Here is a 14,468-nt window from a genome sequence, read left to right as displayed (position 1 = left end):
TACATGAATGTCATAGGGTTTTCAAAACAAAACACAAGTGGTTGCTCACATACACTAGCCGAAGACTAACATTAGCTTAACTATGCCAGAAACCAAAGCATCTCAACTACTTACCCCTGACAGTCTTACCAAAATAGTCTAGGATATAAAAGCTCTGCCTATTGGAGGTGCAAGAGCTATATATACACATTTATACCTATGGAGAGGGAAAGAGTTGGTAAATTGTGTATCTTGGTGCAAGCCCAAGGTAATGTCCATACTGCCTGTTCAGTGTCTGTCCCTAACATTCACAGTGACATGAAGTGTTTACATGTTGCCATGACTATCCTGACTTGTCAGACTGGGAAAATGCCATTCAGACTTGGGTCCACACAGTCCATAATGCATTAGTAATCATATTTATGAAAAGTGTGGGTCTGAATCCAGAAAAAAAAAAATGAAGGAAATATTGATGCCAGACATCAACAAACTGTTCATAACTTTTAATTTGGACAACAAGGATTAAATCAATGTTAAAATGACATCAAATCCAAGGCCTGGCTGGTCAAACCAACCAACTAGTAAGAGTCGAGGAATGAGACGGAGGGAAATGGGGCAAAAAAGAAAAGTCAAGCTATCAACTCAAGTCACCCTCAATATAAGGATTCACAGATGCGGGAGACCAAAAGTTACAAAAACATATTTCTTCTAAAATAAAAAAAGGCCTTTGCCGTGAAAATGATGTGTAGAATCTATGTACATCATTCTCGGTTCATGTATGCATACAAAAAAATCCACATCACAAGATGCTTGTGTTCAAGTATATTCACCATCTTCATCTCCATTATTTAGCATTCTCATCTTTTCCACATTTTTTTGAAATAAAATGTCCTTCAAAATAAAAACAAAGTTCAGAAAACCACATTTTATGTCCTACCAATACATATATACTGTATAAATACATACATAAATATATTTTACATACAACAGCCATAAATTTGAAAAGGGGATATACAGAGCAAAGGGTAGGGGGTGGTAGTGTGTGTGTTTTAGCTTGTGTTGAAAAATGGTATGTCCCTCTATGATCTTGTCGGTCAGATACGCAGCTGTTGTGCAGGTGTGTGCCTGTCCATGTACACACACACATACACAGTAGATCTAGCCACTTCAGTTGGCCCAGTAGGGGGAGCTGCCGTAGCTCGACTTGTTGACTTGGCTCTTCTGCTGCAGGCTGCTGGACTGGCCGCGCTGGCTCGGACCACCCTGAACATGGAGAGAAAAACAAACACACAGGTAAACAACTGAGAAACACTCACATGTAAAACCTGTGCAACTGCTGAAAGATAATGGCGAGTGTTACCTGTCCATCCTGAGCTAGATGATGGTGCAGCAGCTGTGAGTGTGGTTGCTGGTGAGGCAGGATGTGGAGGAATGGGGCTGGTGCATAGCCTCCAGGAGCTGCTCCAGGGTTCAGAGGGCCTGGACCCCCCAGCGCTGATGGCAGGCTGAAGGGAGGAGGGGTCCCTGCATGGAAACCCTGCTTATCAAAAGACTGCAGACAGAGGAGAAAAGACAAATTAAACTCCAAACCTTATTATTTATCAGTATAAACCCAGCGGGACTGCATGATGGATGAGGAGTGGAGGTGTGTGAAGCTCACCTGGGTCTTATTGTAAACACTTCCACTGATGTCTGGCACGCCCGAGTTACTGGACGTCACTGAGACGCCTAGCAGAACAACGGCAACAACATTAATACATTTTACGTCCACAACTTTAGAAAACCAAATTATATTAGAAACAGTGAATCTTGTTTTCTTTTACCTTTTCCAGGCCCAGTAGCAGCAGATTTGGCTTGTGCCTGTGAGGAGGAGTTGTAGCCTTTACTGTAGTCCACTCCTGCTGGCCCCGCTGTCAGCTCCTCGTACCCTGGAAAGAAAAACATCAACTTCAGAATTCAAGAGACAATCTTATGATGTCTTGTGACCCATGAGAACTCAGTACTCAGGGGTTGGACCGTGCCTACCTTAGAACTGCCCTCATTCTCATCTCAACTACATACCTGTGAAGTTTGTGACTGTATTTTGCACAGCTGTGATGCTGCACTGACAAAGTACTCAAAACCATCTGTATGGTAGGTCCTGCTCCAGTAGGTATCTCCAGGACCACGTTTTACCATGATGTCATATTGTCACACATACAAACAATATTTCCTGTGCAAGAAAATCCTGACAACAGGTACTTTGGTGGATTTTTAAGAATCCCAGAATCCATTTGACTTCCCAAACTATAAAATACAACTGGTGTGTTCACCCATGTTTGCTCACCCACCTGAGCTGAAGGTGTGCTGGCCGTAACCGCTGGGCTGCTGCTGTGTCTGCTGCTGAAAGGGGCTGGCCGAGGGGTTTCCCAGGCCAAGACCCATGCTGTGCTGCTTGGCCGAGGCTGGTCCTGGGCCCCCGGGAGGAACAAACATGGTGGGGCCATACTGGAAGGCAGCAGCACTGGGTACGGCGCCGGGCACTCCGGGGTAGTAAGGCAGGCCTGTGTAGCTGTAGCCTGGTGGCAGAAAGGCCTGCTGACTGCTGTGGTGCTGCGGCTGGCCCTGGGGCTGAGGCTGGGCCTGAGGAGGCTGTGGCTGGGCCTGGCTCTGTCCTTGGTTCTGGCCCTGGGGAGGCTGTTGGGCTGCCAGGCTTGTGGGGGGTGCCGGGGAGGTGGAGTCGTTCCTGCCAAACTTTGTGACTTCACCTGACCAACAAGGGAGGGACCATGTGTGAATAAACACTGGATTTTAGGAATTTAAGTAAGGTCAGCCAAGGGTGAAGGTGTTTTACCTGAGTAGGGGTTGTTGGCTAGGCTTCCATCTCTGCCAGAGAGAGTCGCTGTGGGGCCAGGGAATGTGATTCCATAGTAATCCTGCAAAGAGGGCTACACAGACAGGAAAGGATCAGCATTAAGATCCAAACAACCAGACAACCTTAAAACGCAAAAAAAAAGAAAAACCCAAAAAAACTGCAAAAATAAAAACACAACTACTGGGATTTCAAGTTAAGAGTTGTCCCAAAAGCGTGATAATGACACTCACCATTGGCAGTCTAGACTGGAGCATATGGAGGTCCTCGTAGCCATAGATCTGCTGTGGGACACAAAGGACAGGCTGTGTTGGAAAACAAATGTATATACTCCCTCAATACTCTTTCCAAGAACAAACATTGCATCTTGATAAATGCTTCACTTTTCTGTGAATGTTCAACTGATGATCATGAGCGTGTCTAATCACAGACAAGTAAGTTTAGTTTAAGGACAGAATACTCCCATCACAGCTAAACTGAAAGGATAGATCGATGAAACTGGCAAGTACACTAAGAGCTAAATTACAATGATACTAGATCCTGAAGGGCTACTTACTGGGTATGCTGGCAGCAACCCCCCTGGGCCCATGATATACTGGTTGGGCAGTAAAGGAGGCACTCCCTGGGACAGGTTAGGTGGAGCTTTACCTGTAAATACAATGACAACAACCATTATTCTCATGTGAGGGAACAGCTACAGTCTAGGGCCACTTAACATTCCTCCTGATTACAAGTATTTAGAACTGCGGAGGTGTGTGGGTGTACCGGTGGAGGAAGAGAGCAGGGGTGTGGTCCTTGGTGCAGAGAGGTTGGACGTGGCAGTAGCTCCATTGGAGCCAAGTCCCAGCACTGTGCTGCTGGCGGCGGTGGCAGCAGAGTGAAGTACGCTGGTTCCGGCTATACCGCCGACTGTGCTGCTCATGTGGCTGCCCATGTTGGGCATGTTGGCCAGGTGGCTGATGCTGCTGCTACTGTTGCTGCTGTTGTGGGTCGAGTGGAGCGCTGAGGCTGAGACCTGTGATGACGTGTAGGAGCCAGAGGAGGGAGCCAGAGAGCTCACACTGCTGCCGTCAACACTGGTGTACTGAGGACAGAAGGAAAGGGGAGAGATGAGTTGAATTTTTGTCCCACATTATATTTGTAGACCTGTCCATTACCAGGGGTCCCCTTCATATTTTCATAGCAGTGATAATGATTTGACTGTCGCATTTTATACTGACATCCTCTGATGAAATATTTGAAAGTACAAGTGGAATTCAAGTAGTAAAAAGATTTTTTTGAATCATCTCATTCTTTCTAAAGATGCATCACATCTTAATTGCTCCATGGTGATCAGGCAACTGGCTGGCAGTTGTTATATTAGAGGTTTTTCTGAAGTGGTGCTGAGCACTTGCAGCCATTTAAACAGCACTAAGTAAACATCCCGTGTTGAAGACCCTGAACAATCAGTGACTCTTTGGCTGTGACTCTAATTTCACTTGGCAATCAGTGTCTTGTATTAACATGTGATGGAATATTAACAATGCTGAAACCAGCTTTATGTGTTATGTTATTTAACACAGTCAGCTGTTTGCTTGCATATCATTACAGAGCTACCATAGAGAACGTTTCAGTCAAAGTGTTTGTGCCAGATAGTTACTTACAGTGAGAGAGCTGGAGCCCAGACCTGAAACTGAGGAATGACTGCTGACGTGGCTACAGAGTGAAGGCAGAGAGGAGAGAGTGATTATCAGCAAGTGTACAAGTAGAAATCACAACTTTACAGCATTTAAGTTTGCATAACACCAACTCTCTCTCCCTCAATTACTACACAAGAGAACTCATTTTGCAGTGTCCAGAGGCAGAATTTAATAACACTGAGAAATTCTTACACATTCAGAAGTAACAGTGGGTGACAGTAACTGGCACCCACGAGTCTGCATTCTTTTGGGAGTTCAGAGTGGGCAAACAGTCTATTAGGTGGTAAATCCAATTTTCCTTTTTGCCTATCAAGGCTGTTCAAAGGGTGCAACTCACTGCCAGACCACAGCAGGGAGAGGGGGTCACAAAGTTAATACGTTAAGATGTATTAAGTAAGTCTGTGTGTGTGTGTGTGTGTGTGTGTGTGTGTGTGTGTGTGTGTGTGTCACCTGTTGAGTGAGTTGAGCTGGCTCGCTGAGGGCAGGTCCTGTGCCAGGTTGGAGAGAGTGGCCGAGCTGTGTGTAGGCAGGGTGGAGGGTAAGTGGGAGGAGGGTGCTGGGGGACCGTTGGTGCTGATGTTCAGAGATGGCGACTCTGGCTTTGGTGTGGAGGACGCTGATGAAGCTGAGAGGGAGGGAGATATGTCTTGTAACTGACTCAAAGTAGCATAGCCTAAAAGACTTGATTTTACAGTACAACAGAAAGTATGCATAGAACAAATAAATCAGTCATAGTTAACTTACTGTCTAAAGCAGCAGAGGTCCTTACACCATTCAGACCATTCTGGTGATAAGAAAATACAGCAAAAAAGTGTTTGCATACAGTGATAACTACACAGTACAAACAAGACAAGAGTTGAATTCAGCTTAGGCTTCAACTACTTTACATTCACCACATAAAAGTGAAGATCAAACAGAAGTCACCCCTCCCCCCGAAATGAACCCAGAAAGGCAGGATAAACCATCTCTGTTCACTATTTCACTATTTCTACTCACCATGACTGGCCCTGTGGCCTCTTTGCTCTGGGAAAAGGCCAGTCGTGAATGAGGGGGCATGGTCCCATCATAACTTCCACCCATTGTGGAGAAGGGGGAGGAGGTGGGTACAGAGGAGGTGGTGGTGGAAGTTGTCGAAGAGGAGGAAGGAGGATTGGTGGAGCTGGCAGTCCCTATTGAGGAGGGGGTGAGGCTGGACAACGCCACCGAAGAGGAGTGATATACTGGCTCTGATGAAGAGAGGGGCAGGGGCAGGGCAACAGATAGAGGGCTGCCCAGCGACTCACTGCAAGATCACAGCACAAAGAGATGAACAAGTTAGCCCAGATGAGTAATTCAACGGAAAAATTTGGTTCATTAAGAAATAATTGATGCTGTGAATAAAGCACGATTTTGTTAACATGACTCACTTAAATATTCTTGTTTAGAAAACGCTGTGTAGAGGCTCTTTGATTATTTGTCTCTTTATTTAATCTGTAGTGTTTTAGACTTAAACTCAAAATAACATATTCTGTAGAGATGTAACTAGTCAGTCAGCAGTGACAGTAGTACCTGAGCGGCTTGGAGTACAGGCTCGTCTGGCTCTGTGTCCCTGGTCCTGGTGCAGGTGCTGCTGGGGCGGGGGCTGGAGTGGACTCCCTGGAAGCTGAACTCACACAATTGTCCACAACTCCAAAATCTGGCAATGCCGACTCCGAGCCAAAGTCTAGAGCTCCAAACTGGAGGTTTAGACCAGGTACGTCAGCTGAGCCTGGCATCTCTACCGCCGTGGAGGGGATCTGCCAGGTTTCAGAACCATGACATTAAGTTCATATAATTACTGGCATTGCATCATTTGCTGAAATATGTGCATTTTTGCCTCAAAAATCAGGATATAGGCTCTCAGATCTATACAGGATGATGGCTTTTAGAAACACTGCAGCTATAAATTAAAACCCTTGCAATAAATTCACAAGCAGCCATTTGTGCTTCAAAGTGGAACAGCCACCTTCTGCTCACCACCATCCCCTCCTACCTTCGATGTGGGAGGTATCCTTCGTTTCTGGCCTTTGAGTTGTGCCCGTTGCTGCTGTGGTGTACTGCCGCCCTGAGGGTCCAGCCCTGCGCTGGGGGCAGGAGGTTTAACACCAGCAACAGTCATCACTGGGCCTGCCTGTGCTGGTGTGCTGGTGTGCTGGGGAGCAGGCGAGGCTGAAGCAGGGGGTGATTGCTGTTGCGATGGAGGACTGGGTTGACGTGCCAGAGGCAAGGAGGGGCCGGTGTGCCTCTGAACCAGCTGGCTCAGCACAAGAGAGGGCTCTGGTTGCAGGCCAAACTCACCTATAGACACACAACAAAACACACGCAGAGGACAAGGATTTAAAAGCACAAATTTATAAACATGTATAAGAACACATAATAAAAATAGATATGAGTGTGTTTTTTTTTTTTTTTACTTGTACACATGCTACAGAGCAACCGTTCCAATCTGAACACTTACGGCTGAACTGTGAAGACAGCGAGGTGGTGTTGGATTCTGAAGCCTTCATGTCCCAGCTAGAGGAGGAGGGCGGAGGTACAGGTGCTCCCAGGCCTGGCAGTCGGCCAATGGAGGTGTTGCTTCCCTGGGTGCTGGCAGGAGGCACGGCCTGGGATGACGGTAGCGGACCCAAGCCAGGACCCTTCAGCTGTTCTAGTATCTGAGCTCCGGCGCTGGGCTGAGGCCTCTTGGCCTGGCCCAAGTCGCCAAAACCAGCTCCCAGAACTGATGACTGCCACAGGTAATAAGAAAGTGTTATAATCAAAGTCTATCCATGTGTCTATTTACACGGGATAGTTCAAGAAATGTGTATGAAAAAAAAAGATCAGTGCCAGGTATCAAAAATGACTATTTTTACCAGAGCAGCATGTGCGTAGCTTGTGCTACCAGGGGTGTTGCGGCTGGGGGGCGGCTGCTGTTGCTGCTGCGGTGGCTGATGGTGGTGGGAGTTGGTGAAGACCAGACTCTGAGAGGAAGAAGAGGAGGGTGGTTCTCTTCCTCCAACAACAGGCTTCTGCAGCAAAGAGGCGAGGTCCAGACTAACACAAGAACAGTCGGTAAAAAGTTGATTAGAAAATGCTTCCAGGACACTAAGTCAAAAGTTGCCAATGTAATGTGTAAACAGGTACAACTAAATCCTTTCCGATTTTCCATTTCCATTAAAACTTTAGTTTTAAAATGGTACCATCCAAAACTAAAGTTACTTTTCCCGCACTGAAAGACTTTTTGAATGAAGGGTAGAGAAAAGACAAAGCATTTTCTTGTGAAAACTGTTGGAAACTGCTGTGTAATCAAGTTAGGCTGCAACAAGGAAACGGGTGATGTGTATAATATTAAAAACAAGGCAGTTACCTTTGCCCAGGTGTTATGTGGTTCTCAGCAGCAGGTGCACATGAGGAGGTGAACACTTTGGTCTCAGAGAGCTGCAGAGAAGAGAAAAGGGACAGAATTGTTACATAAAAACATTTTGTTGCGACAAACAACCTTCTTCAACAGAGTGCTAGCCTTTATGTCAACTCACACTAACATCCTCACTCCAGTCCTCAGCTGCCCAGTCTTCCAAGGTACTCCTCCAGGCAACTAGAAGACAGCCAATGATGAGTCACAAGTTCAAATATAGGTGGAATATGTAGGTAAATAAGATACAGGATGCCTGGAGCTTATGTACATTTACATTAAACATCACATAACAGAGCTGCTCAGTGCTCTATGCAAGTCAAGAGCTCACCTGTCCCATCTGTACTGTTGTTGGCCACCGTGTCCCACACCTCAGTTTGTGTGGTCCCTGTACCAGCCTCTGAGGTATAGTCCGCAGGATTGAAAGTCCTGGTGAAGATTCATTGATATGGATATTGTTATATGGAAAGTGGGTGAAATTAGATTGGCCATATCTTTTATAAATAGTGTCTGCTTTTACACAAGGCTGTGGAAAATCTCTTTCCAAAGTTAGTTGCAAAAGAATTGCACCACTCACTCAGTGGCCAAATCCAAAAAAAGAAACAATTTCATTTTTCTTTTCTTGGCATGAAAAATTCTCTGGTGCTAATTAATTTACACCTAAAATTATGTGCAAACCCCTGTGACTGTGTGTGTGTGTTTTGTTGTTGCCGTACCCCATGCCCTGGGCTGAGAACCGGCTCCCTGCTGGTGCCCTGCCTCTGCCTCGACCTCCTGATCCTGCACAACATTCACACTAAAGTCAACAACATATTCTTAACTGTTTGGTTTTCTGACTGTTTTAGCGAGCATCTGCTCACCTCGGCCACCTTTGACCCTCCGACCTCGGTCTGAACCTCTGTCCACTGGTGTCACCTCAACACCATTCTCCTCTGGACGTGCTGTGTGTGTTGACACAAATTAAATTAGAAACTACTTTAGCAACAGTACGATGTTATCAAACACGGTATTAAGGATTTGGTGAAGGAGCACAGGACTCTACACTAGATATGAATTAATGTGAAGTTTATACTCCATACCCTGTCGGCTGCGACTGGCCCCTTTGCCCTTGCGGTTGGTAGCCACGCGGCCCTTGCTTGCCTCCCTCTCGCCTTTCTTCTCCCTGTTCTCCTTGTTCTCCTTGCTTTCTGAGAGACCCTCCTTCACCAGTGGTTTCTTCTTCCCCACTGTCTCCCATGAGGTCTAAGCACAGAACAGGAATGACAGCACAAAAAACAGAATTAAAGCAAGTAAATACAACAATGGCAAACAAGGTCCTGTGTTATTGAAATAGGAGCACAAACTATATAGTTCATGTCTTTCTCACTGTGCTTGCTTTAAAATGCTTTACTTAAAATTGGTAGCCAGCAGAAAAACAGGACATCAACACTGGCAATGTGCTTCAGTGAGCAAAGCAGACAGAGTTGTTTTAATGTTTAAAAAAACATTTATTTGACTCTATTTCAGTGGCATTTCACAGCTGTACCATGTGGAAGTAGCCTCTGGCATTCTGCTTAGTAACTAACTTAGTACCTGATTCTTTTCGTTTCTGCAGTTAAGATCTTCAAGAGTACAGAAGAAGCAGATGTCATCAGAGGGTTTCAGTATATACCATAACAGGAGAGACATCCGCGTAAAGGAGAAAACCAGCTATTTGCTATTTTTTTTGGATTTCCACAAAACCATAAACCAAAACAACAACGTGCGTAGCAGTCTGGCTGGCTGTCCTGCCCTGCCCTACTGCCTCTCCTCGCCATCTGTGCCAGCTGGTATTCTTCAGAAATGTCGGGTCACTCACTCGGACTCGAAGCACACAGGCAGAACAACACCCAAGTGTTTGCCAGATATTTGGTAGCCTGTTTGACTTAACACTCTGAGCAGAGGAGGGAAAAATGAAGCACAATAGTGTTCCTTCATGCTAAAAGTGCCTGATGTATGTTAGAAAGAGCAAACTGAACTACAGTCACTGTGGCAAAGGACAGAGACGGATTTTACTGAATGTTATTAAGTACAAGATGTTTTATTTTTTTATAATTTCCAACCACATATACAGAACAACCTTATGGCTTTCATGAAATTTGTTCCTCTTTTGAGTGTGTTATAAAACTGAGTTTGTTATAAAAGCCAGAATGCTTTATTTTTTCTTAACTAAGAAAAAGAGTCAAAGATATCTAAAATATCTTACCTTAGTTTTTCCCCTTTCGCCCTTGTGTTAAACATAAACCCATGGCCTGATGAGTTTTAGATGCGCTTTTCAGTTATCTGTTTTACACAGATCTGACAGACATTTACTGCACAGTGGCTTGAATTTCATGTTAGATGCAATTTAAAAGCAAAACTACAGTGATTGTGTAATGGACTCTAAGAACTGCCAAACGCTGATGACTACACAGCAGTACTCCACCTGAACACATCGTGTTTGGATACTGGGGGAGGACATGCAGTGCTCACTTCACAGCCTGTGCGAACATGTTTGTTAAATCTATAGTGGTTTAAAAAAAATTGCATGATGAGATTCTAGATTAATAGAGCACCTTTCCACAAATTTAATAAAAGTGCTTTTGGGTTTAGTCATTTTCTGTATGATCAATCAAAGATAAATAAATTAAAGAAAAGAATAGATAACAATTCTGGCCCATCCCTCAAATCCTACAGAGATGTGCCAAAACTGATATTTTGAACAGTGTCAAAAGCTAAACTGTTTGTAGGCCCTACACAACCTCACAGGTGTTTTCAATTATTCTGGCTGAATAGACCCATGCTTGAATATGGGCGGTGCTATAGTAAGAATTTTAGTGAGGTCACTAGATTCCATGAATGACTAATACTAATGTTAAAGAAATAAGCCGTCCCGCCCTGACAGGTTCATCAACAATCGACTCTCCCTACAACTGGTCTGTTGGGGTCATGACAATAGACAGGACACGCCTTGAAAGCCCCAAAAGCAGCATAAACAACATAATCCACTGATGTCATGCAGCAGTGATTACTGCCCAGTGTCTGTCTGTAAATTTGTCACTGGCACTCTAAACACTATTTTTTCCCCACAGTAGACATTTTGACTGGTGGCCACACTGGTGTTACTAATAATGGCTGTAACAATGGCTCCATTCACTTTGGGTGCCCCAGTAAGCCATGACGGTGAGCCAGCACGCACAATGCCAGGACCCCGACACGAGCTGAGACAAATGGAATTCAGTTTTCATTGAAGTTATTAATTACACCTGTGCTTCTCCTGCTCACATGCCTCTGGAATTCAGAGCATGGCTGATTATATCCACTTATTTTCACAGTTCACGCTGTTGTTATTTTTGACCCCATGCTCGTAAATATAATAAAATTACATGTTTCTCTAGGTAACAATTATCGTACAGACCTGCTGCATGTTCTGCCTTGCAACCGAAATAAATCTATTCACAATATTATAAATTAGAAATGAATATAGCTGAAAGTAAATGATAGCCCAGTGGTTGAAGTTTTAAGTTTGAATAAAATGAGACACTGTCATTTACCATGTCCGAGGTGCTCTCCAGGAGGAAGTTGATGGCTCTGCTAACATCCTCATTGCAGTCATGGAGCGCAACCATGCACTCATCCTGGTTCTTCCCAGTCACCTCCATCAGCTGGGGAAACCAACACACAGGGATTTTAGAAATGTCAAGAAGTCATTAAAGGTGCATCAATGATAAAATGCACCAGTTTTGCAGAGCATGACAGTACAAGTCACAGTGTCACTCATAGCAACAAATATGTATTTTTTTTCACATGTTAACATAGAGTACCGCAGTCATAGAAGAATGTGTCAGCTTGCCCCGACACAGCCTGATAGCCAGACAATGAGCCTTGTGTTTGACAAATGCCTAAAGTATTCCTCACCTGGTTAACTTTGTCCTCAAAGTCAGCATCATTCTTGTCATAGATCATCTGGGCAAGCCGAATCTGCTCAGCAGTAGCCTACAACACACAGACAATAAGTAATTCGTTGTTTGGTTAACAGGAGAAAAGAGGAAAGACCAAAGCATTTAAAGTTTATAAAGAATGAAATAAATTGCTAGTGCCTCCACCTGGCTCCACAAAAAGTGTGTGGGGCTGCAATCAAAACTAAAGAAACTCCTTTTTGATGCTGACCATTGCATAATGTGTGCACTGTGGGTTTTTTTGGCAAAGAGTTGTCGTGTGCCATTGTATGTAAGTCATTTTTTCATGTTCATGTTTGTGATTGTGGTGTCTCACCTGTATCTGTTTCTGTGGTTGTGATGTGTGAGTGGCAGCAGGCAGCGCTTTTTCCCGAGGGCCCCGGGCCTTGTCGCCGCCCAGCGAGCTCATCATATACAGTATATACAAAACTCTGTATGTACAAAATAGAAAAATCTGCAAAAGGATAAAAGGAACATGGAAGGATGAGTGAAATCCACCAGCAGCTCTTAAACCCACAGATTCTGTCTGACACACAGTTCATTTACAATGTTGATACAACAGAGCCTCAATACTTTCCCTTGTGTGAGTGCATAAAAGGAAGTAAGTGTTTAATACCAGAAATGTGTGCTGTGAGCGCAGCTAAGCCTTATTGCACAATTATGAATACTGCCCCTATGTAGGCTGTAAGACACACAGGTGGCCTGGTGATGCAACAGCTTTGCTGAAAATCTAGGTCAAGGCGGGAGATCGACCCAGTGTCCTCTTACAAATAGCACAGACCACAGTGTGTGTGAAGCAGAACAAACACTACACACCCTGACCCTACATTCCCTCTTGTTGCTAGTTAGTTTATAGCAACTCAGATTGCATATGCACACATCTTAAACAATAAACTACTGCAGTAAAATGCTGTATTCTTCTCTGTCTGTATTTGACAACTAAGTCCTGTACATTTGTACCTTGCTGTAAATTTTGTGTGATACTGCATAAGCGCACTCGAATAATTTTCAATATTATACATAAAAAACCTGTCGCAAACATTTGCACACACGGGGCTTTATCCACCTGCAAAAAAATTGATTGCTCAACACTTTGTAATGCGAAATACCGTGTGATTTAATTTGTACTGCAAAGTTTCACTGTGGTGTCCATTACTAGAGCATTAACTACAGATATCCCCACTGACCCATTTGTTTTATGTCAGAGAACAATAGCAATCCAGTTTACAGTGTCTGAATGACGCTGGCAAATGCACTGCTGCCATTGGCTGCTGGACGGAACAAAGCTAACTAATGCAAAAGGACGAACTGGCTTTAAATGTCAAATTCAGTGAAAATCCCAATAGCTGTTTTAATGACGGAGAACTCTACGGCAACAGCTACAGTTTATATTTAATAAATCAATTATTGAAATATCATTACAAATGTGAGTATCGACGGTCTTAGAAAAACAATAACAAAACAATGAATCTGTAACTCTGAACAACACCATTGTTCGTTATATTTTATTTGGCATACAGAAACGTCAAATCAAATTGCAGTCAAATTGCACGCGTTTACATATATTAACATCTACTTCGTTACAGAAGCTAACTAACTGACAGTTAGACGCAGTTTATTTTAGTAGGAAAGCAAGCGGAACGTTGTTTTGAACCAATGCTAACGTTAGCCCGTAGCCGTTAGGTTACTTATTTCTTGAGTCTGCATATACGACTTTTCGGTAAAGCTTAACAGGACATGTCTATCTTGCATAAACAAATCGGATTCTCGTGGCGTCATTTTCGACAACACTGACCGACTTGGTGTGGTTGGTACTAGGATCCCCTTTGTCCTCGCTAGCATGAACTGAAGTTAGCCACTAACATGCTAATGCTGACACTGTACCGAGAATAAACGATGCAGTGGGGATGAAGCTAGCTAACGATGCTATCTAAATCTGATCCAAGTTGATAGCCAACGACCGTCTAACTGCTTTGCTAAAGTCTCATAGGTTATTTATAGATCTGCACAGTTATCTAACAATAGTGACAGTTACATCATGCTTGCCCTCGACATCTAAACAACAAGCTAACCACCTAACAACAAAGCTGTGTCAAATCTAAAGAAAAAGGCCTCGCAGCGGAGCACAATCCCATCCCGACATTGCTCGCCGGGAAACAAGACAACAGAAAAATTGCGAAAGACATCCCTCACAACCCCGTGAAAGGGCTAAAACGAAGCCAGCGACAAACTATTTCAGCGAAAACGCGCTCAAGTGTGTGGATTAAACGCACCGAAATACAGAAACTGAACTTGAAAAACGTAAGAAAATTTGTGTTTTTATTACCTGCTAACACGCTTCACTCAGCCAGCAGCAGACAAGGTGGTCACGTGACGTGCGCTGCCGCGGTGGATGCTCCGCTCTCCCCTCCGGGACGCAACTTCTCAAGACTCAACGCTCACCATCACCCTAACCTGGGGATTTGTGTGATGGGATTCACGTTGGACTTTTGTATCTAAACACTTCCTTTTCTCTGTTGTGCTTTTTGAAAATGCACACAGTAGCCTACATGACCACAGCGCAGACTGGCCCACCAGTGCCCGATTCCTCT

The 14,468-nt window shown here is 44.3% G+C and overlaps 1 protein-coding gene across 2 annotated transcripts; it reads right to left on the bottom strand.

The window, feature by feature from the left end:
- Window positions 1-467: 467 nt before the first annotated feature.
- Window positions 468-14,448, bottom strand: ubap2a (ubiquitin associated protein 2a). 2 transcript variants are annotated; one of them, XM_056394746.1, is made up of 27 exons: window positions 14,204-14,448; window positions 12,194-12,331; window positions 11,837-11,914; window positions 11,473-11,583; window positions 9,001-9,163; window positions 8,782-8,862; window positions 8,638-8,701; window positions 8,253-8,350; window positions 8,046-8,104; window positions 7,877-7,947; window positions 7,383-7,563; window positions 6,986-7,256; window positions 6,521-6,825; window positions 6,058-6,284; window positions 5,506-5,791; window positions 5,254-5,293; window positions 4,960-5,134; window positions 4,474-4,525; window positions 3,596-3,914; window positions 3,387-3,478; window positions 3,064-3,114; window positions 2,813-2,906; window positions 2,310-2,726; window positions 1,803-1,907; window positions 1,640-1,707; window positions 1,340-1,531; window positions 468-1,242 (listed from the first exon to the last, which is right to left on the bottom strand). In XM_056394746.1, exons 2-27 carry the CDS (start codon window positions 12,287-12,289, stop codon window positions 1,147-1,149), a joined length of 3,792 nt encoding a protein of 1,263 aa, XP_056250721.1. In that variant the 5' UTR covers window positions 12,290-12,331; window positions 14,204-14,448; the 3' UTR covers window positions 468-1,146. The 2 variants fall into 2 exon arrangements, with proteins under 2 accessions (XP_056250721.1, XP_056250728.1); XM_056394753.1 differs by lacking the exon at window positions 14,204-14,448 and adding an exon at window positions 13,673-14,115.
- Window positions 14,449-14,468: the final 20 nt, after the last annotated feature.

The sequence above is a fragment of the Seriola aureovittata genome, chromosome 2 (genome assembly GCF_021018895.1).
Source record: "Seriola aureovittata isolate HTS-2021-v1 ecotype China chromosome 2, ASM2101889v1, whole genome shotgun sequence".
Taxonomy (NCBI): domain Eukaryota; kingdom Metazoa; phylum Chordata; class Actinopteri; order Carangiformes; family Carangidae; genus Seriola; species Seriola aureovittata.
This window is presented reverse-complemented; position numbering and strand designations above follow the sequence as displayed.